The sequence below is a fragment of the Alosa sapidissima genome, chromosome 20 (assembly GCF_018492685.1).
Source record: "Alosa sapidissima isolate fAloSap1 chromosome 20, fAloSap1.pri, whole genome shotgun sequence".
Taxonomy (NCBI): Eukaryota; Metazoa; Chordata; class Actinopteri; order Clupeiformes; family Clupeidae; genus Alosa; species Alosa sapidissima.
Window position 1 is genome coordinate 23,171,341 of NC_055976.1, and position 25,377 is coordinate 23,196,717.

At 46.0% G+C, this 25,377-nt stretch overlaps 3 protein-coding genes across 3 annotated transcripts in view; 1 reads left to right on the forward strand and 2 right to left on the reverse strand.

Annotated features, from left to right (window-relative positions):
* Positions 1-1,055: 1,055 nt before the first annotated feature.
* si:dkey-34l15.1 (thiosulfate:glutathione sulfurtransferase) lies at positions 1,056-2,900 on the reverse strand. The gene is made up of 4 exons (XM_042074023.1): positions 2,774-2,900; positions 2,252-2,371; positions 1,809-1,971; positions 1,056-1,237 (listed from the first exon to the last, which is right to left on the reverse strand). Exons 1-4 carry the CDS (start codon positions 2,826-2,828, stop codon positions 1,183-1,185), a joined length of 393 nt encoding a protein of 130 aa, XP_041929957.1. The 5' UTR covers positions 2,829-2,900; the 3' UTR covers positions 1,056-1,182.
* Positions 2,901-2,971: 71 nt separating this feature from the next.
* Positions 2,972-6,005, forward strand: znhit3 (zinc finger, HIT-type containing 3). The gene is made up of 5 exons (XM_042074022.1): positions 2,972-3,184; positions 3,609-3,640; positions 3,813-3,875; positions 3,957-4,040; positions 4,852-6,005. The coding sequence occupies exons 1-5, from the start codon at positions 3,117-3,119 to the stop codon at positions 5,031-5,033; spliced, it is 429 nt and encodes a 142-aa protein (XP_041929956.1). The 5' UTR covers positions 2,972-3,116; the 3' UTR covers positions 5,034-6,005.
* A 381-nt stretch (positions 6,006-6,386) lies between these two features.
* Positions 6,387-25,377, reverse strand: part of tenm2 (teneurin transmembrane protein 2) — a 230,263-nt gene continuing 211,272 nt past the window's right edge. The window contains 10 exon segments of the mRNA XM_042075480.1: positions 6,387-8,873; positions 9,329-9,459; positions 9,636-11,277; positions 12,123-12,419; positions 13,009-13,244; positions 15,626-15,801; positions 17,510-18,399; positions 21,468-21,622; positions 25,054-25,147; positions 25,149-25,284. Of these exon segments, the coding sequence (XP_041931414.1) occupies positions 8,133-8,873; positions 9,329-9,459; positions 9,636-11,277; positions 12,123-12,419; positions 13,009-13,244; positions 15,626-15,801; positions 17,510-18,399; positions 21,468-21,622; positions 25,054-25,147; positions 25,149-25,284 (4,498 nt within the window). The 3' untranslated portion in view covers positions 6,387-8,132.

Genomic DNA, 25,377 nt, shown 5'->3' on the forward strand with positions numbered 1-25,377 from the left:
ATTCAACTTTATCATGTTGCATGCTTAGCGACACTAAGAATAAGGCCTAAATATAAATAACAATATGGCCATATTATTCATAGGGAATTCAGCTCCAGTTGACAGGGCTCACGCTATGGAGATCTTCCAGGGTGACTACGTATATCTGCAAAAATATACATTTCTTTAACACAGTTGCAATCGCCTGACATAATACAGGCTATAACATTCACAACAAAACTAGGCAAATGCGCCTCACACCTTTTCATTACACGGGTCGGGGTAATTGCAGACCTCTGCTGGGAAGACTGCACGAATTAGCTCCTTCAACTCGGCTGGATAGATGTATGTTGGGTTACAATTATCATCTGTGCAGCCAACTCTGTGGTGACACTGAGCAAAATTACCCGGACAATGATTAAATTGTCAGCATAATCTCTTGAATTATTCACACAATCTGCATAATGATTAAGACTAACCAGCTGACGCTGGATGAACCTGTATGCTGATCTTCGCCTAGCGCGGTCGGTCTTCAGTCTCCCTGCGGCCCTCAGCAAAGGAGCCAACCACAAGGGTATGCTAGTCAGTAGAACAGAATTACAAATCGGCTGGCTTGTGACCATCATCAAAAAGAAATGCAATAATGGTATAACTACACAAAAAGGATGAGAAACATACGGATATAGACCAAATAGCATATACTGCTATATGGTCCTTATAATGACTGCATAGCCTATGCTAACCTATTAAATAATATTATAGACCAAATAGCATAGACTGTTAATGGTCCTTGTAATGACTGCATATTCTGACCTATTAAATAATGTTACATGCAAATAGCAGTTGCATTACCTGGAAGCACGGCAGAGATCCATGTACATTTCCATACTTCTGCCCCAACCGGTGTTAATAATGCTAGATATTTGGCGGTAATTTCGGGCTATAAAGGGGTAATGACACTTGCATGGGTTGTCACTAGGGTTCACTACAGCCTGCTGTAACACCAGTGCAATAGTCGAACGTTCATTGAAAACGACTGACACTAACATTTCAACACAATACAACTCACATGTCAATCAACATCAACCTATTTTATTGGAGACATAAAAAGGTGTAACTATCAAAATCAGTTCACACAGCAACACAAAGGCACAATTTTATATTATTTTCTAAGGTGGCAAATTAATTCAATTTCCAGCTTTTTCATTTCCCTTCCTTTTCAGACCATTCCTTGTAGCCTCCAACGAAGTTACAGGCCCTGTACATGGAAAAAGAGTACAATTACACATGAAATAGAAAATACTGTTTGTAGCTGCTTATACAAGGATACAAGGATACAAGGAAGTTTATTGTCACATGCATGTAGTTACTGGAAGTAAGAAATGCAGTGAAATTATGTCTGGTGTCAGCCTATTTGTGCATTAATGGGGGGGGGGGGGGGCGTTGGGTAAAAAGTGCAGTAGAAGAGGGGTTTAGTAGATTAAGTGGCAAGGGCTGCATAAAAAAGGTGGGGGAGGATTGGGATTGGGTGGGGGGCACCAACAAGGAGCACCCAAGAGCAATATACATATGGATGAGTGAAATGCAGAAGACACATTTCTTGCCATAACCTTGCTTAAATAAGACCGGTTGCTTGAGCAATGCAATCTCATATCACCAAGGCCTTCCACTGCTGAGTGAATGTGAGTCAAGCTTTCAAAATAGTAATATTTAATCTTAGCTAGATAACGACCTCTTCACTGAGGCTATCACGTTGCTAATGATCTAGTGACTGAGAAGGTCTCTGCAGGTAATCACACTGTACTGCTGGACATAAATTAAGTTCATACTTTTCAAAGCCAAGGCTTCTGGCATTCTGTGTGGCTACTGCCCCACGACGGCCCATCTGGCAGTGGAAGATGAGGCTAGGGGAGTTGAGAGGGGGCTTCGGAACGCCAAACTTCTGCTGAAATGCTGCTGCATCCAGAGTCATGTCATTCTCTACCTGGTCCACTGCAAATGAGGAAATAATACAGGAAAGAATAAAAAACTATTTTAATGTTTGCATGTTTTATTTTATCACAGAGGCAACTTTATTGTTTTGATATAACCCAAGTATATATGCATTTCACTTTGTCTGCAGAAGATATGAGCCTAAAAACAATAGCCTACAAATCCAATCCGAAATGCATTATTATTTTCTTTACAACTTTCATATGCTTAGAAGATTACATTTGTGTAGGATAAACTATTTATTGAAACGCATAGTTAGAAACTAAGCGAAATTATGAACCTGGTATATGAATGGACCCTGGTATGCGTCCTCGATCCACCTCCTCTTTGGAACGAACGTCAACCAACACGAGTTCTTTGCACTTCTCCATCAGGTCTTTGAGATCATTGTAAGATATTTCTGAAAACACACACACACACACACACACTCAAAAACTGAACTATATGCATAGAGGGCTATGGGTGTCGGAATATTAGGGCTTGAAGGCTACCTATACCTAATCCTCTCCTGCCCATAACTTTTTAGGATTTCTGTTTAGGGAATAGCCTAATGTCATATAAGCACATTATATTCCATGTCAGTAACGTTGGTGTGCGAACGGAAAAACAGATTTGTAGGCTAGGCTACTAATTATGTTGCCAAGTCAGCTCAGTTCTCTTGAGAGCAACTCTAACTTTAATGAACTGTTGCCAAGTTACTGTTGTTTGCCATTCACAGATTTTATGAGGAACATAACATTTTATATAATATTTATATAATACTTATAGAGTAAGTCAGCTTTTAAATAGACTTGAGAGTTACCTGCAACTGCCATGCTGTTTTTTGGACGATTTGGTGTTAACGAAGTCACAGTCATAGAAGCCTGTCGGACAGATGTATCTACTTCCTCGTCCACTGTCCAAATCAAAGGTCCTCGATAATCTCTCTGGTTAAAGCTTCACCATTGGTCCACAATAGTATGACATCACTACATAGAAACCAATAGAGAGTCATGTTGTACACTTCCTGTTGCTGTTGTTTTCGTCTCCATCTTTACTTTACACACGTGGGAACGAACGGTCTTAGCTCATAGAAAAGAAATTTAGGCGTGCACAGCTAAACCAGTTTTAGCGCATTGCTTTGATACGACAAGAGGACTGAGACAATGCAGCTTTGCAGTGTTTGTAGCGGTCAGGTACCGAAATATCGGTGCCCAACATGTCTCGTCAGATAGTGAGTAGGCTAACATGATCGTTATTGTGACAATCCTTTGTCGACTGTTATACATGTACCAGAGCCCGTCTACTTATTAGACATTCTCTGCATGTGCGTTCATAGTGGAACCGTCTTAGTTTTGATATTCTCATGTCCACAAATATTGTTGTTTGTGTGTGAGAAGCCATTTTCAGACAGCGAGAGGGAAGGACAGAAAACGGGAATGTGTGTATGCTAGATCTTTAGGAATCAGAATCTGAATAACAGATTTCCAAACGGTACTGTAGGTTTTCGACAAGCTAAATGAATCATTATAATTTATGAAGGCCCAAAGCCAGCAGCACCCTCTTTTAGCTAGGATCCCATAAGGTCAGATATTTATACATGTCTACCCTCATCATTATGTTAAAAATATGACACTTTTCTATGTTTCACTTTTCAGTTGTTCCCTTAATTGCTTCAAGACACATAAAGGTGAGTTCACATGAGGTGTTTGAGCCATGTTAAATTTGACATTGTGTTCAACACTTGGGGTGGAACCGTTCCGCAGCAAGAAGCTTTCTGGGGTTTCATCCACAACACTAAAAAGTTAGTCCACAACAAATGCTTTCTTCACTCCAATGATCTTCCCATGTCTTTTACACAGATAGCTGTGAGCCTGTGAAGTTAAAGGAGTCAACATGTGATCAAAATCACTCACATACTGCTGGTAACTATATAGACATTTCCCTCTTTATTCAATTTCAGTTTTTAACAATTCTTAAATATTAAGTCCACGCATTTATTTTAGCCAGAGAACCTTGGACACCAGGGGATCTCCTGGATGAAGATGGCCATAATGATATGGTTCCTGCAGACATACTTCAGAAACTTGGTAAAGAAAATACCATATTTCCCCCACATATATTTAGTGCCAACCGAGTTGAATGAACACCCGCCACTGCCAAATGCTTATAATCTGAATGTGTTGCTTGCTGTAAGTCTTCCTTTTTAATGTCAGCATGAAGAGGGCTTCTCTCTGAATTCTCTCTCTGGGTGGCTTGCCCTGCTGTTGCTACTGCTGCTGTACTGCAGTTCACAGCTTTGCTTGATCAGTCAGCTACATTTTATGGATTGCTTCTCCTCAATACCCTAATTACACAGTTTAAATATCTCAATAAATATCTAATCAAGGGTGGTAACTCTTAGCCAAATGAATCTCCACGATGGCCGGTAGCAATGCATACTGCATAACAAAAGCTGCTTCAACTTTCATGAATTCACTATGAGTTAATGGACAAATAGCCATTGATCACTGAAAGCTGTTGCATTTTATGAGAGAACCAAGCAGGTAACCTTTCTAATTAAGTACTAATGATTAGTGTGTAACGTAACAGTGTCCTCTGCGCTATCCGTGAGCACCCAGAAGTCCATAGATCTTTTCAGCATGGCATTTGCTTGTCTGATGTGACTTCCAGTAGGGCTGTGGCCTCTGAAGTTAATTGGGAATATTTCATCAGCTCAGGCGTGGTTATTTCTGCCATATAACAAGCTCAGATGAGCTCACAATTTTGACAGGTGAATATGAAATGCCTGGTCCACGCTGTCATATCTCTATTGCTTATCCTGCCACGCAAGTGTCTTGCATCGTTGTGTGTTTAGCTCAGATGATGCAGAAGATTAAGACTTGTTTCTCTTTGGAACAGGTGAGTCAGAGAATCTTAAAGACTTGCTCCGGAACCCCCACCTCAGACAACTCCTGGTTGCCGTGGATACTGCAGGGAACAAGGTTGATGTTATGAAGACAGCTATGCAGGAGCCGTTGTTTGTGGAATTTGCTGACCAGTGCTTGAGAACTGTTGAACCCAACGACACAGAGGATCACTGATCAGAAAGATAATTGTTCCTCTCGAGACTTTCTCAAGGACTATAAGAGAAGACCCGTATGACTTATATGGAAGACACCAGCTGCCCATGTTGGTTGACCTGCATGAACTCCTCGCAATGACTTCTGTAACCGTGTAGACATGTTTGAATTGTCAATCATTCTCTGAAACTCTGGAATGGCATGGACAACTGGCTATGAAAGCATTAACCGGTCTGTCCTGTAGCCATGATGAAGAGATTGTGAATGAACTAGGCTGACTCCATCAGGTAAAACATTCAAATATAATGGCCAGAAACTACAGTATATCATTGTAATTACAGTCCATCCATGCACCTGTGCTTTTGTGGAAAGTGGTTATGTTTACTGTTTGGCTGCTGATTGGGTTTGTGCTTCCTTTAAATTCTACACATTGTACATGTTTTCCCATCCACTGTCTGATTAAACTGTGTTGCTCTCAGCAAACACACATCGGCTTAGTTTAGCGGCATTGCTAAGCCGTCGGAGAGGTGTTGGTTATTTTCTGGGAGAATCCGCATCTACACTCTCATGAGTCACAAGTCTTGACTTCAGCCTGCCACTGAAGCGTTATGAAATGACCTTTTTAAATTGTTTCATTCATTTAATGGAATTGGTTCTGACGTTGTCCAGATTGTTTTGTTTATGAGATAACGTTTTAAAACGACTGTAAAACTGCTATGTGAAGAGCACCCTAATTCTTCACTTATGAATGCTCAAAATAATGTCAATGTTTAACCTGAAGATTATTAAGTAGTACGTGCCATTGGGTCTTCGAGATAAAAAAACGACTCTAAAATAGGGTAAAAAAAACAACTTTGAGAAGTCCATTTCACATTTCAGAATATTGCACGTGTTTGTTCAGGTGGCATACTTATTGCCTGCTATTGACTAGCATTTGTCTGACTGTGGCTGAATAAAAACGATTAAAAAAAAAGTATGCTCTGTGTGTACTGATTCTGTCTGGTCTGGAGTGTCTTAGGTTGTCTATTGAGTGTTTGTGTCTGAGCAGAGGAATGAACAGTGTGATGTCTCTGAGGATGCTCTGAGCTTTTTTCCTGCAGCCTTGTGTGCAGAGTGTCCATGGATGGGAGGTTAGCATCAATGATTTTCTCTGCAGTCTTTAGAACTCTCGGAAGGACCGTCCTCTCTGCCTGGGTGGTATTCCCATACTAGACAGTGGTGCCATTTGTGAGTGCTTTTTATGAGTCCCACACCATGTACGTTTTATCTTTTAGATACTTAATACTTTGTTGTTTATGGTTTATAACAAAATCCACATTGTGTACGATTAGTGGGAAACAATCAGGGTGAAAAACAAGACAGATCAATGAGGCATGAAGTAAACAATTACTTTTTATTGATAAGGTCTCAGAAGAGTCTCCAGTAAGTGTAAGAATCATCCTTCAATACTGATTTGGTACATCTTGACATCCATAATGAGGCTCTTCACAGTGGATAGAATCCATGTCTACGGTTTTGGGATCTAGAACAGCAACATTTTCTCTGCGTTTAGAAAGGAAACTAAAACAAACGAAACCCCAAAAAATAAAAACATCAAACTTGGGATCGATATTGTATAGCTCAGGGAGATTGGTGTGTCACAAAATTCTAGAGTAATAATACCAGCTATAGGTTTGCACATAACAAGCCACTTCCCATTAGAAATATAAAACTTGATATTATGAACATTTCTCTAGTGTGCTGCAGAAAGGTAAGGCTATACACTGTACATACAGATCTATCTCGAAAAAACAAGTTTCACAGTTTTAAACTTTATTTAAAGTATAAACCATTGTTTTAAAACACTTTACATAAATTACTTTTTTGTCTGTGACTATAATTTGCCTATGAGCAAATCCAACTTAATATAAAAACTTAATGAACATTTCTTACATATATTACAAAATAAAATAAACTCATTCACCGATGCGCAGGAATTGCAATAAAGGTGGTGACTCTTGTGATTGTCATAGAGTACTACTAATAATAATAATAATAAATAAATTAAAAAACAATAAAATAAAATAAATAGCTTCTGGTAATTGTAATTTCTATCTGGATAAATTGCTAGTGTGTGTGTGTGTTTGTGTTTTTTTCCAAGTTCTCTGTACAGAAGTGCTCTGGTGAAGATCTCACGATTCTACCGCGACAGACAAACAAACTATCGCTTATAGAGTACACCCTGAACTTCAGTGCTAGCTGACACAATGTTAACTTTTTTCTCCCTATTTCAAAATGAACAAACGTCTGACATTATGTACTGCAAATATAGCCATCATTTTTTTGTTATTATTATTATTTCTTTCTAAAAAGCTCTTTTGCTGTTTTCCTTGACTATTTATTTTTTTAATTTATTTTAAAATTTTATTCCTAAAGGAAAAACAAAAGGTTTGTTCTTGGTGGGCCGCAGCAGTTGACAGTTCTGTTGTTGTGAAAGTCAGGCCTGAGTCTGATGTTCCATCTTCTTCATCTTTTGTTATTGTTGCTGATAACTTTCTTGTTCATTTGCAGATTTGTACATACAGACTGGCTTTTACAGCAGTTCTGGAGTATTCCTTTGATCTGTAGGAGCCAAGGTCATGTCGAAACTCACCACATCCACCAACATCCTTGTGATGACCCAAGAAATATGGGCAAAAAATATCAATTCTTTTTTAAAAAGGGGATTCTTCATTTTTAAGCAACAGTTGTGTGTTTTTTTCTTTCAACGTTCATCAGTAGTTTTTTTTTCTAGTCCATTTTGTTGAAAAAAAGTCTTTTAAGTTTCCATTTCAACTTTTTTTTTGCCAGTGGCAGTAATTATAAGTGTTCGTTAAGAGTTCTTCTTAAAAGTCCCTGCAGCGTTCAGAGTGTTACCCCGTTTGTCTGTTTATTCTCCGTGGGAGAGGAGGGGTACATAGTAAAGGACAGGAGTGAGAAGGAAGAGAGGAGAGGTTGATAGTGAGAATGAAATACAGAGAGAGAGAGGGAGAGAGAGGGAGACAGAGAACGGGGTATGAGAATGAGAGAGCAAAAGGAGAAGAGGGAAAGCAAGAAATAGCTAAAAGTAAAGGAGTAATTTTTTTCAAGTCTGTTGGGCTGTTACCTCTTCCCCATCTCATTCTGTCTCAGGAACTGGATGTTGGTGCTACTGTCGGCCAGCTGCGGGTACTGCTCCACGGGCAGCACGTAGTAGCCGTCGTAGCCCTGCACCTTGCCCGCCGGCGATAGCAGCTGCTGCCGCTCGCCCTCTGTCCAAAGCCGACTGCCCTCCTTGCCATCCCGCGCCCGCTGCTGCTCCCGTGCCCACGCGCCAGCCAGTGCCCTCTGTCGCGCCAGCTCCAGCAGGCGGGCGCGCTCCTCGTCCACCACGTCGGCGGCGAGGCCGTAGCGCACGCTGAGGGCGAGCGCGGGCACGCGGAACTCCACGGTGACGCCGCGGCGCGAGCGCCCGCTGACGGTGACGTTGACGCCGCTCTCCAGCGCCTTGCGCCCGTTGGTCAGGCCCAGGGCCAGCAGGTCGCTGTCGGCCGAGCCCACCTTGACGAAGAAGTGGCAGTCGCGGCCGTCCTGCGTGTAGTGCGTGCCGTCCAGGTAGATGGCGTTGTTGAGCACCAGCGCCACCTTGCGGCTGTCCTCGCTCGCCATGCTGGAGGTGCCCGCCACCACGCGGCCCTCCTTGACTGCCAGCATCATGCCCCGGCCGATGATGGGCGTGCTGGTGCCAAACCAGTGGCCCGGCCGGTCACGCCTGCCCCGGCGTTCCTTGTTTAGCAGCTTGCCCTCCAGAGCCATGAAGGCCTGGTTATGTCTCTCTGCTGCCTGCTGCACTCCAGTGATCAGCTGTGGAACACAAAGGCATGGGAATAATATAGCAGGGCTTACGCTAGCTCACTGGAATAATATAGCAGGGCTTACGCTAGCTCACTGGAATAATATAGCAGGGCTCACGCTAGCTCACTGGAATAATACAGCAGGGCTCACGCACGCTAGCTCACTGGAATAATATAGCAGGGCTTACGCTAGCTCACTGGAATAATATAGCAGGGCTCACGCTAGCTCACAGGAATAATACAGCAGGGCTCACGCACGCTAGCTCACTGGAATAATATAGCAGGGCTTACGCTAGCTCACTGGAATAATATAGCAGGGCTCACGCACGCTAGCTCACAATAATATAGCAGGGCTCACGCACGCTAGCTCACTGGAATAATATAGCAGGGCTCACTCTAGCTCACATTCATTCTTTCATGTATGTGTTTGATGTGTTTGGAGGAGACGCTGTTACTGAAACCCACCTGGCCATTCTCTGCATCCTGGCTGGCGAGTAATTCATACGGTGGATCCACAAAGTATTGAGTATGTTTGGGGAAACCAGCAATGATGTTACTGAGTTGGAAACCGAACATTAACAACCAGCTCTTCACATCTGTAAGACAGAGGAAAATGATATTGATAAAGTACAGGTGCATGATTGCAAAATGTATAATATATGTAGGAGAGTTCAATCATATGGTTGCATGACATAACTTAAAATAATATTTTAATGAAATAATGTCTGTAAGGTATGAAATAGTCCAAATAAAAGGCCATGTGTAAGATTACCCGTGACATAGTTCTTAGTGTCCAACATGTCACTGAGGGGGTTGTTGTTCTTGAACATGTAGAGGTTGAAAGGCGCCAGCTCCTTGTCAATCTTCTGCCAGATGCCGTAGTCCGGCGAGGTCCAGCGGGCCGCCAGCACATCGTAGTCCCGCTGCGTGAAGTGCACCAGCTTGGTCAGTGGGTCGTAGAGTCCCCCGTGGAAGCCGACCACCAACTGGAACTCTGGGTTGGAGTCGAGGTAGACCTCCCCGTAGGCCGTGTACTGGACCTGCTTGATCATCTGCCCGTTGCTGCTGAAGACGGCCAGCGGCGTACCGGTGTTGTCTGAGGCGATGTAGTACTCCTCACCGCTGCTGACCTCCATGGCGAACAGGTGGCCCTGCAGGTCGTAGTAGAGCGAGGAGATCTCCGAGCTGGAGTGGTTGAAGACGTGCGTGACGCGCGCCGGGTGGGTCAGGTCGGCGTAGAAGAACTGCAGGTGCTGGCCCAGGCTGTTCTTGGAGGAGACGCGTCGACCCAGTCCGTCGTAGCGGTACTGGACGCTCCAGCCACCGCTGCTCCCGCTGCCACTGCTGCTGGCCCCTCGGCTGTAGGCGCGCGCCAGCTGGCCCTTGGAGTTGTACTCGAAGACGTCCAAGCCGCGCTGGCTGAGGAAGCCGTCCTCGTCCAGTCGGTACTGGACATCGCCGAGGCGCGTGATGCGGTCACGCAGGTCGTAGCGGAGCGGCGTGAGCCGGGCGCTGTTGCCGGGGTTGAGCAGGTGCAGGTTGCCGTTCAGGTCGTAGCTGTAGCGCCAGGTGGACCAGTCGTTGACCTTGACGCCGCTGAGCTGCCCGTCGCCATCGTACTCGTAGCGGTACTGCGTGGTGTTGGCGTACGGCCCGATCTTCAGCTCGCGCTTGACCACGCGGCCCATGCTGTCGTACTGGACCGTCATCCAGTACATGAGCGAGCGGAAGATCTCGTACTGCACCTCCTTGATGCGCCCGTGCGTGTCAAAGTGCTTGCTCAGCGTCATCACCGCCGTGGTGATGATCTGGTTGATGTCGTAGTAGATGACGCCGAACTTGCCGAAGTGCTCGATCTTGCCGGAGATCTCGTCGTAGCGGTAGAGGTCAACGGGCAGCGGCGTCTCGCTGATGACCGGTTTCATGCTGGCGATGCGGAAGCTGTTGTCGTGGTAAGTGTAGTCGAAGCGCGCGTTCACCATGCCCTCCTCGGAGAAGCGGTAGATCTGCTTGTCCACCAGTGGGCCCACCTTCCGGTAGCGGATTGTGCAGGAGAAGCCGCCGCTCTGCAGGTTGACCATCTTGAGCACGCCGGTCGTCTCGTCGTAGCCGAAGGTGACCGCCGTGCTGTCGTAGAGCACCTCCGACACCTTGGCCAGCTTGCCGTACCTGTACAGCACGCGCCGCCCCGTGCCCAGGAAGTGGACAGCTTGGGGGCAGCCGTCCTCGCTGAAGTCATGGATGACCGAGGCGTTGCTCTCCGGCGGGTTGTAGGTGTTGCGGATGTATCCTATAGAGACGTGGGTGAACATGGTGTGGCGGGCCACGCTGGGCATGGTCACTGCGGTCACCCGACCCGTCGCGTCGAACTCGAAGATATACTGCCTCTGGCTCTGAAGCAGCAGCACCATGGACTGCAAAAGACAAATGGGACGACACAGCATCAGCATAACTGTGAGCCATCATCATCATCAACATCATCAACATCATCAGCAGCTCAAGCTAAGGTTAAACTGTATTTTTTTTTCCCAGCCCAAACATAATTTGGACAATCAGTACTGACATTAATTACTATAATATTCCCCCAGGCCTCAGACGCGGAGGTTTGTTTTTGTCTGGACTGAATAACGCATCTGTAGTAATATTTGTGCATTTACTCGGCGTAAGCTGAATATCTTCCCCCACCACAATTAGTTCTGATTTATTATGACAGGCTGCTAGGCTCAAACTGCTCTTGACGAACGATGTTTATCTCCTAATTGTTTGTCACGGCAGTCAGCAAATAGCCTGCGCTGTTCCCGTTTTTTTAATTACCACCCTGGTGGAGCGGCGCATTCATAATCCAAAGCAAAGCAACCCCCTCTCCCACCCAGATGTACTAGCCCCCCAGCACTCCTGTTTTACTGACACAGCTCCATCCTGTGCCATTATCCAAAGGTAGGGTCCCTTCTGGTGAGAGGGTGCTGGTATTTGAGCTCAACGGCCAATCAAATCTCCTTCCAATGCTACTGAGCCACTGTGTTGATTGGCTGGAATTGTTTACGGTTCATTCTAAGCCATTTTGTTTGTATTCAGTCCTGCCACTGTAAATAGAAAACAACCAAAACAATTTTGTGTACACACTGCTAGAGACAGATAGAGGAGTAATTTGCTAAATTTGACAAAAAAGTGTACTTGATTAGAGTCAGGGACTACCCCTTTAAAAACACTGCCATAAGAACCCCTCCATGCCCACTGAGTCCCTCCTGGTCCTCCTCACCTTGTCCAGGTAGCTGTAGCTCCACACCTTCCCGTCCACAAAGGAGCGGGAGAGGATCCGCCCCTGGGGGTCGAACTCGGTGCGCTCGCTCATGCTGCCCCGCTGCAGCCCCACCAGCTGCCCAGTGGTGGAGTACGAGACGTTGACCACGGCCAGGTTGCTGCTGGGCTGCCAGATGGCCGGCCGGCCCTGGGCGTCGTAGGTGATGCGAAGCGTGAACTTGCGGTGGTCGTCGTAGACCTTCTCCGTGCGTGTGTTACGGTCAAAGTCAATGGAGAGCAGATTGCGGCCATGTGCCTATGAGAGAGACAGATAGAGAGATGGAGAGAAAAGGGGAGATGGAGAGAGAGATGGAGGGAATGAGAGAGAAAGAAAAAAGAGTAAGTGAGAGAAAGAAAGGGGGAGAGGAGAGAGAGAGAGAGAGAGAGAGAGAAAGAGAGAGAGAAGAGTGTTAAAGGTCAGCTGAGATTGTAATGGAGATATAGAGGCAATGTGTTGAATGTGATGGCCTCTTGATATGAGTTGAGGAGGCGTGCCGTAGACATAGACCAGTTGAACTGGAATGATTTTCAAAGCCTGGGTCAGTAATTCAGGTCTTTGACTTCCTGCTCTATTTGATGTAATATGCTTTGACCAGAAAATAATTCTGCATTTAAGAAAAATGACATGGATTTCAATTACCCACATGTAAATGTTTTGTTTACCTCTGTTTCACACAAATATAATATAAAATGTATTCTAAGTATCAAAACAAATGTAAAGATATACAAAGCACAGAGCAAGAGAACATTTGAATTCTTTAGGCACTGTTCCTAATCTCAATGTTTATATCTGTTCCTAATCCTAATTGTTCCGAATCATAATCTCAGTCTTTATATGGGCTCACCCTCAGTTTCCTGCCGAACACAGTCACTTTGCCCTTGGTCAGCTCTTTGCGTAGGCGCCACTCGATGGAGTTGAGGCCGTTGTCCGTGGGCAGCGTGATGTTCCGCCGTCCGATGGTGGGGCTAACCGACCCCGCCAGGATGTGTGGCTCCGTGTGGTAACTGATGCCCATCCCGTTGGCATACATCACCCTCATGGTGCCATTGTTACACAGCTGGTAGGTGTTCCTCACTTGGTCTGCAGAGAGGAATTGTGGGTAGCGGGGGGAAAACATGGAAGAAAACAAGGGATGGGACCACAGAGATAAAAGCTTTTAAATTCAAATGAAGTCAACAAAGTTGAAACCTCTGCTTACATTGCGTGATACCACTCTAATCAGTTTAACCTTTACATCAAGACACAGTCTCAGTCTTTGTGCTCGAAGAGCGATCCTGTGTGTGCACACAATAGATAAGGATCAGGCTTCAACACTCAGTGGTCTTCAGAAGGTCTCTGGTTGTTCATGTTCATTGTTTTAAAAAATGGTTATCAGATAACGCAGTCTGTCTGGGAGGCAGCTTGAACAGAGCAGTGATGATATACCGCGTAGAGAAAGCCCTGCGGCACCTCACTGAGCTCCCGACTTGGAAATGGATGTAGTGCTTTTAGATATCGTATTCCTAAGGATGGTGTCGGGAAGTTCATCTTCTACCCTTCATGTGGATCATAATATGAGAGAGAGAGTGCATGAACAACAGTGCAGAGAGATGGGTAGGGAGGAGAGAGAGAGAGAGAGAGAGAGAGAGAGAGAGAGAGAGAGAGAGAGATGGTGCTGTTGTGTGTTGCAAAGACTCAATAAAAGGAGACAGGGGTGCTATGTGTTTAACAGAGAGAGAGAGAGAGGCATAACAAGAGATAGAGGAAGAGAAAGAAAGAAAGAAAGCAAGCCCAAGCTGTTTATAAAGTAACTAGATGCCGAGACACACACACACACACACACACACACACTCCTGAGCTCCTGGACGAGGTGTTTCTAAATGACTCAGCTTGCGCTAGCCAAATAGTGTTCCCACTTTACAGCCCCCAGGGCTCATCCATCCATAAATCCTCAAACCTGGTTCCCTTCTTTTCCTCCTTCTCTTTTTTCTCCCTTCATCCTCCCCTCCAGCCTCTGGGATGTGTAGTTTTACTGAAGGCTGAATTTATTTCCTCTGTAGCCGACCCACTGGGGGGGTCATCAAACAAAGGGGGGGGGGGGGGGGGGGGCATATCAGTCTTCCCAACACACACACACCTCGTGCTAAACAGGAAAACTATGCGGAGGGACGGAGTGTGTGGAGGCAGACTGGCCAGGAGGGTGTACACAACAGCAGGTAATGAGTTTTGCTCTGATGGCATCCATCACAGCCCACAGAGACAGAGAGAGAGAGAGAGAGAGAAAGAGAGGTGGGAGGGTAGAGAGAGAGAGACAGAGAGAGAATGGGACTCATGGGGAGAAAAGAGACAGACAATGTGTTTGGGCCTCACACTCAAATAGACACACACACACACACACACATACACACACTCGGGGGGAGGTGAAAGTGATACAGTGTCAGCGGTTTTTCTTCAGTATGTTCCGGAACCTTTGTGTGACTGTGTGTGTGTGTGTGTGTGTGTGTGTGTGTGGGTGTGTGTGTGTGTGTGTGTGTGTGTGTGTGTGTGTGTGTCCTGAATGAACCTGAAAGGCTTCGGCTGCCACTCTCATCACAATAACTTGCCGCACAGTCTGCAAAAATCCTCTAAATAACTCGCACTTCAAAGCGCCGCTTGGCATGTCACATACAGCTCTGTTAAGCATCCATCACAAATCCTTCATCACTGCAACCTAATGAGAACTCTTAACAGGATCTTACACATAAAGGGCTTCGAAATGATTTGGGATTACACATAATTAATGATAATCTCATCTAGGAGTTTTTACGAATGAGAATGCTTATTAGGTGGCTGGGTGACTGGGTAGAGGCCATGTTACAGACATATCATTGTGAAACTGGATAATTGTTGGGGAGAAAGACAGACTGGAGTGGGATGTTGAGTCTTAGCGACTTCTTGAAGAAGGCTGTACACTTATAGCCTTTTAATGTGAAATGCCTTCTTTTATTTTTTGCCTTTTATTTTTTTATTTATGCCTTCTTTATTGCACAGCATAACTAGTATTTAAAGATCAATGATTAATGACTAATGAATAAAGACAAATAAACAATAACATATATTTATACCTTGAGAGATTTATGCATGATTTCTTCTCTTGCTCTTGAGGTGGTATATTATGTATGTGTATGTGTCTACCCATCTTCCATTATTTATAGACCCTTTCAAGAGAGAGTTCCATTATCAGCATCATAGTTGGCCCCACAAGGCTTCCGTTTTAACATTCCATAATGTTATCTTAATGCAGAGGAAGTAGATTGGGAACCAAACGTTCAAGCATTGTTTTTGTTTTTATTGTTGAAAGGGTCTATTCAAATCTGCTGAGAGATGCCTAGCTGTGCACATGTGAGATGTATTGCACTGAACTGCTTCCTGGACAGCAATTGAACACTTTCCTTTCTCAGAACTGGTAAGGAAAGAGCAGGCCACTGATGACCTTGCCTGACCTTGTACGACAGTGTAGGATGCCTCCACCGAGGAAAGGTTGGTGATGACGGTGACGTCGTCATCGCGGTTGGAGCTCTCGATGTCGATGTTGATGGAGCGCTCGATCTCGCGGTGCAGGCTCGTGACCATCCCCGTCGGGTAGGTGACGTTGGTCAGGCGGCCCTCGCTGTCGTACCTGGAACAGGCACAGAAGAGCGGAGAGGGGTCACCTCTACTGTTATGGAGCTGGTGGTATTTGCATGATCCGTTTGAGTCAACTTGGGATCAGCTGTCAGAGATCTACAGAAATCTTCAAACAAGCAATTTGACCTTTGACCTATGGCGCAGGTCAGGTTTTCAAATCAGAGAGATCTGGGCCAGAGCTAGACCAGATGAGAGCCAGAACTGAGCCAGGTCAGGATGTGTTCAACAGCACAGCTGGTATCAGGCTTATCAGGCTTGACTGAACTGTAAAACATGTCTGTGTCCTATTAAAGGCTTGGATCTGGAACACTAAACTAACATAGAGACTTAGTCTGACATCACTGCATTCTAATTTGTGAAAAAAACTTTAGTTCAGAAGATATTTTTATAAATGTGATCACCCCCTTCCTTGCCTAATTATGTTCCTGTGAGCTGCTAGCGGCGGGCATGTGGTACAGAAATGTGGTACACACACACACACATATTGCGTGTGTGTATAGAGCATATTGGCGACACAGTTTGATTCAGGATTGGAGCGAGCCAGCCAGCACTGCTGGGATCACATGACAGATAGACGTCTCCCAGGGAGTATGTCTCCATACTGGCGCGACAGGGAAACTCACTCTCTGAAGGCCTCTCTTTCTCTCCCTCTCTCTCCCTCCTCTTCATCTCTCTCTCTCTCTCTCTAGGGAGTGATGGTATGGTGTGGAGACACTGTCATTGATCTGTCACCAACTGAAAGATCTCTCTCCAAGGACAGCTGAGTGCTGGGAATAGCCCTTTCTGCGGCGTTCTGCACACTGGCACCTGGTAACGGTTGAGGAAGTGCGATGGGGGAATGCGCAGTTACACAGAGGGACACTAGAGGGCAGCAGTGCTACACAGATCCTTCCATTTCATCGGGCCAGTTGTCGGAGAAACAAACTTCAAAAAAGCCTGATTTAGATTCCTCTGGCAGCATACAGAGGTTTTGATAAGTCAAAACAGCCACCATTAAATATATAAAAATTATCAAAGCAATATAGATTACATTTTACATGCCCTCCTGAATGCTTTTGCTTGTCCTGGTTTCTCTCTCTCTCTCTCTCTCTCTCTCTTTCTCTCTCTCTTTCTCACATTTTTCATCCGTCTCTGATATAATTATTTCACTTTACCTTTTCCTCACCTTTGTCGTTTCTCTGTCTCTCTGTCTACCTGTCTGTCTGTGGTGTCACTCGTGTCCTTCTCGTTTTGGCAGTGTGCACTCTGCGCACGCACTGTGTTAGCGGGGGAGAGGGGGGAGAGGCAGGAGGGAGGGTTGGGCGCTCAGAATAGCAGGCAGGTTTGCTTCTGTTCCTGCCTGCAGAGCGGTGGCTGTGGGTGGCGGCTGAAAGACGAGCCTCGGCAGATAGCACTTGATGGATTTGTCTCCAATTGTACCGGAGTTCAGCAGGTTTTAGGGCCAGATTCAATCCACATACTCATGTGCATGATCTGTGTGTACACTTTTGTGTACGTGTACAGGTGCTGCTTACTTTGCAAATATTAGACACAAACAGGCACACACACACACACACACAACTTTCATGTAAATGAAAATCCACACACATATAAAGAGAGATACACAAGCAGGTTAGTCTAAACACACCCAGTGTGGCCATGCCCACACAAACACACACACACACACACACACACACATATTTACAGAGACGGCCACTCACTCATAGAAGGTGGTCCATCCTGTCTCGTCGGCCTTGATGGCCAGCAGTCCCGTGCTGCCGCTGTAGCCCAGCTGCACGATCTCACGGTTGAGCGCTGACACGGAGCGCAGGCTGCCAGCCGGGTCCAGTCCCAGCGTCACCACCTGGTTCTCGGGCATGAGCACCAGCCTCAGCAGGCCTGCCGATCCGCCGCCACCTCCGTCGCGGCGCACGCGCAGCGTGTTGTTGGAGCTGTCGGCGATGGCAGCGAGGAGTCCGTCGGCGGCGTAGGTGAAGTTGTACAGCGGCTCGCCGGTCACTAGGGAGATGGTCTGCACGTGGAGGCCCTCGTCGTTGAAGACGTAGAGCTCCTGCTCTTTTGGCGAGGCCACCTCGAAGCGTCCGGTCGGCGTGGGCGTGGGCCGGTTGGGCCGCACGGCACGGATGCGGATGTTGTAGAGGTCGGCCACGAAGAGCGTGCCGTCGGGCGAGACGGCCAGCGAGGCCGGCGAGTTGAGGCTGGCGTCGGGCGCGTAGCCCTCGTCGCCGGCGAAGCAGTTGCAGTTGACGTCGTCCTTGCAGTCGCACTCGGACGCGGCACCGGCCAGCAGCGAGATCTCGCCGCCCGTGGACACCTGCCGCACGCGGTTCAGCCGCTTCTCATCCGTCTCGGCCACGTAGAGCGTGCCGTCGTGCGAGATGGCGATGGCCATGGCGCTCTCCAGTGCGGCGTGGATGGCCAGCTTGCTGAGCGAGTAGTCGATGCCCGGCACCTGGCAGTGCATGGGCCGCCCGGCGATGATGCTCACCTGGTGGTTCTCGGTGATGCGCAGGATGACGTTATTCTCCAGGACGTACAGAGAGTTGTCCATGGGGTTCACCGCCAAGTCTGTAGGCCACTCTAGCCGCACCTGCGAAAGCCACAGTGACACAGTGAGTCATGAAATTCAGGGCGGGTTGCACCAACATGTTTTAACTTTTAAACTGGATTAAATCATGGGGTAATGATTAATTATGTTGCACCAACCTTAAACCTAGTTTAAATTGAGTTTAAATTAAACTCTGGTTAAATTTAAACCCCAGTTAATCCCAGATTAATTTTCTACTTAAACCTAGATTAAATGCAAGTCTGTTGCACCAGTAATTTTAAACCCAGGATAAAGCTGGACTAGCAGTTTAATTTAAACCACCCCTGGAGGAGGTTTAAGTTAAAAGTTTTCAGTGGTACCAGGGATGTAGTGGAGGCTAAACGCAATTAAACGTGTTATTTATTAGACTGCATTTTTATTTGTAATAGGGGTATTAGATATTTCAATTGGTAACACTTTATTTTAATGTGTCGCTGTTACAGTGTACCTACCTAATTAGGTACAGTGGTACAACCTGTGTAACAACATGTACTATCAGGTACTATCATTGTACTTGCATTATGTATTTGTGGGTACCTACATATAGTTGTTACATTGTAATACTGAGTGCTTTTACAAAACTTTGCCAATTTGTCTAAATTTTCATCAGAGGCAAAGAGCTGACCTGAGACCTGCTGGATGGGGTAAATCGGGTCTACTAATTCACTACATAGTACATATATCAACTGTGTTGGTACACACTTATTGCTCTTTGATACAGTGACATAAACCCATTAAAATGAAGTGTACCAGTTAAGTACTTACAATTACATATTACATGTATGTTGTGTCATTGGTGTCTTGGAACATGTCTGCCATTACCCTACATACTGTAGTACATGTATCAACTGTGTTGGTACACATTTATTACTCTTTTGATACAGTGGAATAAACCCATTAAAATAAAGTGTACCAGTTAAGTACTCACATGTACATATTATATACATCCTGTCAATGATGTCATGCATCCTGTAATTGATGTGTTGAAATGTGTCTGCTGTTACACCACACAGTACATGTGAATTAGTAGACCTGTTCCAAGACATCGAAGACACAACATACATTCATATGTACATGTAAGTAATTAACTGGTACACTTAATAGGTTTATTCCACTGTATCAAAGAGTAACAAGGTTGTAGCAGCACAGCTGTTACATGTACATTGAAGACAATGAGGCCTTGACTGGAGCTAAGAATGGTTTGTATATCAAATCTATCATGACCAGATTTACCCCATCCAGCAGGTCTCAGGTCAGCTCTTTGCCTCTGATGAAAATTTAGGCAAATTGGCAAAGTTTTGTAAAAGCACTCAGTATTACAATGTAACAACTATATGTAGGTACCCACAAATACATAATGCAAGTACAATGATAGTACCTGATAGTACATGTTGTTACACAGGTTGTACCACTGTACCTAATTAGGTACGTACACTGTAACAGCGACACATTAAAATAAAGTGTTACCTTTCAATTTTTTCAGACATGATTTCGATCATGCTGTTTCCCACATCTACCTTCACCGTTGATGTGCCGTGAGAAAGGTTGGGAATAGGCATCCACCAGCCCAGCACTAAACTCTGAGCATGGTAAACAAAATTGGATATTTCAGGCAGTAAAAGCCTCGGTAAGAACCAAACTAGATTTTGTTCAAATCTACACACCTATGGCTAACAAACAAACTTGTTTGATCAACATCTTGGACAATGAGTGTCATCCACTCCACAGCACTATTGTAAAGCAGAAGAGCCTGATCAGCTGGAGACTTCGCTCACTGCCTTGCACAATTGACAGACTGAGAAAGTCATTTGTCCCCAGGGCCATTGAACTGTTTAATGCCTCACTTAAGGGAAGAGGAGAAATAGACTTCTCCGCATAGTCTGTCTGCCTCTTCACCCCCTCCATGTTTGGATACTGTTTGTCCACTAGCCACTTTTACCACTGTCTTACTGCCTCACTGTTTGCGTGCTATATTAGCACATAGCCGAACTGTGGCCGCGCCCGCACTTATATATACGGAGGTGTATATACGACGGAGGTGGCGGCGGATCGGCAGGCCTGCTGAGGCTGGTGCTCATGCCCGAGAACCAGGTGGTGACGCTGGGACTGGACCCGGCCGGCAGATATATACAGATATAGTTTTTTTTTTATATTACCTTGCCTACTCGCTGATATGTCCATATTTATTTTTATGCTGGTCTCTAGACTTTAGTGCATTGTTGCACTGTTGGACTTACTCATTTGCACCATCACCATGACACTCACTCACACAGAGCACCTTACCTTACCTTACTATGCACAGAGAATCACAGGCTCAGTCCCTGCCTCAGCCATTGCAAGCGCCTCTTGATTAATCACCCACTATGTGGATACTGTTTTTAGAATTGATGTAGATTAAGTGTTATTTAGTATAATTTGTATTTTAGTAAATTCTTTATCTTCTACTGTCCTTATTGCTTGGTTGTGTTTTTTATATTATATACTTTTAATTACTTTTTTCTGCTGTTAGTGAATGTGTGTGTGATGTCTGTATGCGACTGAGACCTTGAATTTCCCCTGGGGATCAATAAAGTATCTATCTATCTATCTATCTATCTATCTATCTATCTATCTATATATTTACTGAAAAATGTAAGGTTCATTTATCAAATGTTATTTTGAAGTATTAAAAAACGTTGTTTTAGAATTTTTGAACGAAATGGTTGGTAATTAGCAATTTAATATTTCAAATATTATCGTCACGTCAAATGAGCAGCTAATTTATAACACTAATTAGCTTCTTTATTGTAAGTGGTTGATTCTGTGTGAAGTGAGACCATATTTATTCCCGCTGAGTGTTTGGAAACAAACAAAGTGAAGTGGCTCTCTGTGCTAACGGTGTCAGAGATCGGAGGCTGTTGTGGGGACAGGTGAGGACAGTCGAGTGTGTGTGCAGAGGGCTCTTCTAAAAACACACACACCACACCACCAAACCCTCAGTGCTACACAATGACAATGTCACCCCATGTCAAAGTACTCCCCAGAGGGAGGGGGAGTGGTGTTTGCTGTCCCAGAATGCATTACGTGCTCACCTGGCTGACGTCCATGCTGGAGTCGCAGCTGAGGGGCCGCACGGCGGTCAGGTCGTTGGCCCCCAGCAGGGTGGAGATGATTCCGTTCTGGTCGACCTTCCGGATCATGGTGGCGTCCACGAAGTACATGAGTCCATTCTTATCCACTGCAATACCTGATGGGATATGAGAGAGTGTGTGTGTGTGAGTGAGTGTGTGTGTGTGTGTGTATGTGTGTGTGTGTATGTGTGTGTGTGTGTGTGAGACAGAGAGAGAGAAGAAAAGACGAGAGTGAAGGTGAGGTGTCAATCAGAACACACACTGCCCGTTTCATCTCGGCGTCTTGGCAGACAACGGCGTCGGGAGAGACGAGACGTTGACAAATAAACTCTTTGATATGGCGCTAATAACCAGCTGTGCCAGAGGATGGCCCCCCCCATGCCCCTCATGCCCGCCGAGCGCGCTGCCACCCACAGCCCTGCCTCATTATTCCCCCGCCGCCGCAACACTGCTGCTGAAGCATAATCGAACTCTTGAACTCCACTTGTGTCCTCATTTCTCTCTCTCTCTCTCTTTCTCTCTCTCTCTCGCTCTCCTTCCCTCTCTCTCTCTCTACCCCACCATCTTCCTTCATCTCTCCCTTTATCTTTTTCATTCATCTCTTTTTTCTCATTAGTCTAACCCCCCCCCCCCCCCCCCCCCCCCCTCCCTGTTGTCTGCCCTCCAGAGTTAACTCTGTGTCATTCGTCTCGTTCTAAATGGCGGAATCGGTTATTTCGGCGGGGCGCTCAAAATAGCAGGGCTGGGGCGCTTGTGTACCACACACACACACACACACACACACACACACACAGTCAGACGGGTGTGGGCGGCCATTGAGGAGAGGAGGCGGGCAGACTTTGAAGACAGAGCCAGCTCACAGAGAGAGAGAGATGGAGAGATAGAGAGATGAAAGACAGGAAAAGTGAAAAGGAAATAGAGAGAGAAAGAGAGGAAACTGAGGAGAGAGAGAATCATAAAAACAGAGAGTGAGGAGAAAGGGACAGAAGGACAGGAGAGACGAAGAGAGGGAGAGAGAAAGATTAAAACGGAGAGAGAGATGAAGAGGGCAACTGTGTACAAGATGGTTGGAAGGAGAAAAGAGAGAGTGATGTGAGAGACAGAGAGAGGGGGAAGAGAAGAAAGGGAAAGAGGATAAAAGAGGGATTAAGGGAACATGCAGAGGATCCAACAGACGAAGAGAAAGAAGGACCAGAGTGAAAAACAAGGGCAGGAAGAGATGAGAGACACAGACCCAGGGACAAAGATGGAATGAGAGAGGGAAGGAGATAGAAAGAAAAAAAAGAAAGACAGGATGAAGAATGGCAAAAGGTTGGTGATGGCAGCTTAGCTGGGGCTGTCTCAGTGGTGCCCGAGTCCAAAAGCTCTTCAGCTCCATGTTGTCTAACACCCCCAAGCTCTCTATTTCTTTCTCTCTCCCTCTCTCCCTCTCTCACTCTCTCTAGCTCTCTATCTCTCGCTTCTCAACTCTCTACCCAAGATGGAAAAATGTGACAGCATGACATCCTTGACAGTTTTGTGTCAGATCAAGAACACACGTTTTTTTTTTTTCTCCACTTTTCTCTTTGCCAGTGTGAGAGGGAAAAAACCCTCCAGTTGGCAGAAACACACACTGGAGGTCGACATATTGATCCTTCCCCTCCAACTTAAACCCTTTTCCCCTTCTAGCTCCACATCCGCATCATTTGGAGAGCAGCAGCAGCAGCAACAGCTGATGGGTCTTTTGAGCACTGAGAACACAATGACACAGAGAAGGTTCCTTTTTTCTCACTGCGTGAAATCCATGATCCCCTCCTTATTTTGTGCGCTTAGACATACTATTGAGACATTTTGCCCCCGGGTCCTTAAACTAACATACACCAGTGTTCTAATTCCCTGCTCTAATCACACCCCCCCCCCCCCCCCCCACGCCTCCACCTAGCCGTACCTTCAGAGGGTTGTAGCTGTCTTACTTACTGCATTTACTCACAGAAGGAGGGAAAGGCGCACAAGAGACTCCAATTCCCAGCAGCAAACTGGAAAATTAATTAAAATCTCTGGGTTAGGATGTTCCCTCGCTCACGGAGGACTGCGCTCGCAGACACTCTTTATCCATGTTGGGTGTGATGGGGGGGTGGGGGGGGGGGGTGGGAGTGAACGTGATCGAAAGAAGTAGCACCTGTGGCTGACTGTGCGCGCATGTGTGTGTGTATGCGTGTCTGTGCGTGTGTGTGCGCGTGTGTCTCTCTCTGTGTGAGTATGTGTCTAAAAGCCTCAAGTTCCAGTGTCAAAGTTGCCAAAGGGATGACTATTATACAGCTGGCTGGTTCAGCTAAGTGGCTTAAAGATAGCACCTACGCTTTAATATTCTTTGATTAATTGTCTTCAGGCGATTTCTTTTGTTGCCTGATCTTTTAATGCGGCATGTCACACGTGTGCCTGTTGCCATGTGCGTATGAACATACTATGTGTGTGTGTGTGTGTGTGTGTGTGTGTGTGTGTGTGTGTGTGTGTGTATAAAGTTAGTGCTCCTACTGTATGGAAGACTGCACTAATCAGCAGTGGCTGCTATGATGGACTTCTCGTTCCTCTGGAGGTTTGTTGTCACTTAGTGGATCTGTGAAGGAGCTCAGTGTGACTGCAATCTCATCCCCTGAAATAGAAAGCCACCTACACGCTGGAGTCACTCTCCACTCTGTTCTCGCACCTCTCTCTCTCTCTCTCTCTCTATATATATATATATATATATATATATATTTATATGACTATCTCTCACTAGCCCTTCACAAATCTGCGTTTCATGTCTCTCCTCTACTCAAAACTGTTCTACCATGCTCTCTGCCACTCTAACTTTTTCGGTACTTCTCTATACTGTTTTATTTGCCTTCTCTATACTACTTCTCTATACTGTTTTATTTGCCTTCTCTATACTGTTTTATTTGCCGTTGTCTTCTGGCTCCATCTACCTGGCCTGCTGTGCTCTCTCTCTCAGTCTCTCTCCTCCTCTTTCATTTCAATTATGTATATTTTCCCTTAACATCTTCTCTGCCTCCCTCTCTCTATCAGTCTGCAATCCCACACTCCCTCTGTTCCTCCACAGTCCCCTTTGCCACCTATCGCCTCCCGTTCAGCGCAACTCAATTCAGTTCCACTTCATTTGGGCAGCGTAACAGCATCCACTACGGCACAGCTACCCAACCTCACGCTCAGGCTTACCCAACCTCAGGCTCAGGCTTACCCAACGTCAGGCTCAGGCTTACCCAACCTCACGCTCAGGCTTACCCAACCTCAGGCTCAGGCTTACCCAACCTCAGGCTCAGGCTTACCCAACCTCAGGCTCAGGCCAAGGAAGAGTAGTGTATGCAGCAGTGTTGAGATGCCCCTAAACTGCAGATTAATGGAGATGAAATCCCTCATCAGGCCAAGATGACCATCATCTACTCTCTCTGTTTTCAAGGTATCCTTGAGCCATATTATGGATTAATAAAGGGTTTTTAAAATCTCTCTCTCCCACTCACTCTCTCTCTCTCTCTCTCTCTCTCTCTCTCCGTCAGTCTCTCCATCTCACCTTTGGGGCTCATGAGAGTGGCCTCCACGGCTTTGCCGCCGTCTCCACAGCGCTCGTCGAAGGGCAGGCACTGCTCCCCGGTGCCCGCCACCACCCTCCGCATTCTCCGCCAGCAGCCGACCACCGGTCAGCGAGCGCACCCGGTAGATCCGCCGCGAGTTGGTGTCGGAGATGAAGAGTGCCCCAGACACTGGGTCCACGGCCAGGAAGTACTTATGGGTCGGGTTGTTACTGAGAGAGAGAGAGAGAGAGAGAGAGAGAGAGAGAGAGAGAGAGAGAGAGTAAGGGAGAGAGAGAGAGGGAGAGAGAGAGCATGAGGTTTTA

Excerpts from the sequence above, each read along its gene's own strand:
- si:dkey-34l15.1 (XM_042074023.1), bottom strand. The coding sequence starts at position 2,828 with ATGACTGTGACTTCGTTAACACCAAATCGTCCAAAAAACAGCATGGCA. Across the intron at positions 2,372-2,773 it reads AAACAGCATGGCAGTTGCAG|AAATATCTTACAATGATCTC; the intron begins GTAACTCTCAAG and ends GTGTGTTTTCAG. Across the intron at positions 1,972-2,251 it reads AGGGTCCATTCATATACCAG|TGGACCAGGTAGAGAATGAC; the intron begins GTTCATAATTTC and ends CCTCATTTGCAG.
- znhit3 (XM_042074022.1), top strand. The coding sequence starts at position 3,117 with ATGCAGCTTTGCAGTGTTTGTAGCGGTCAGGTACCGAAATATCGGTGC. Across the intron at positions 3,876-3,956 it reads AAATCACTCACATACTGCTG|CCAGAGAACCTTGGACACCA; the intron begins GTAACTATATAG and ends CATTTATTTTAG. Across the intron at positions 4,041-4,851 it reads AGACATACTTCAGAAACTTG|GTGAGTCAGAGAATCTTAAA; the intron begins GTAAAGAAAATA and ends TCTTTGGAACAG.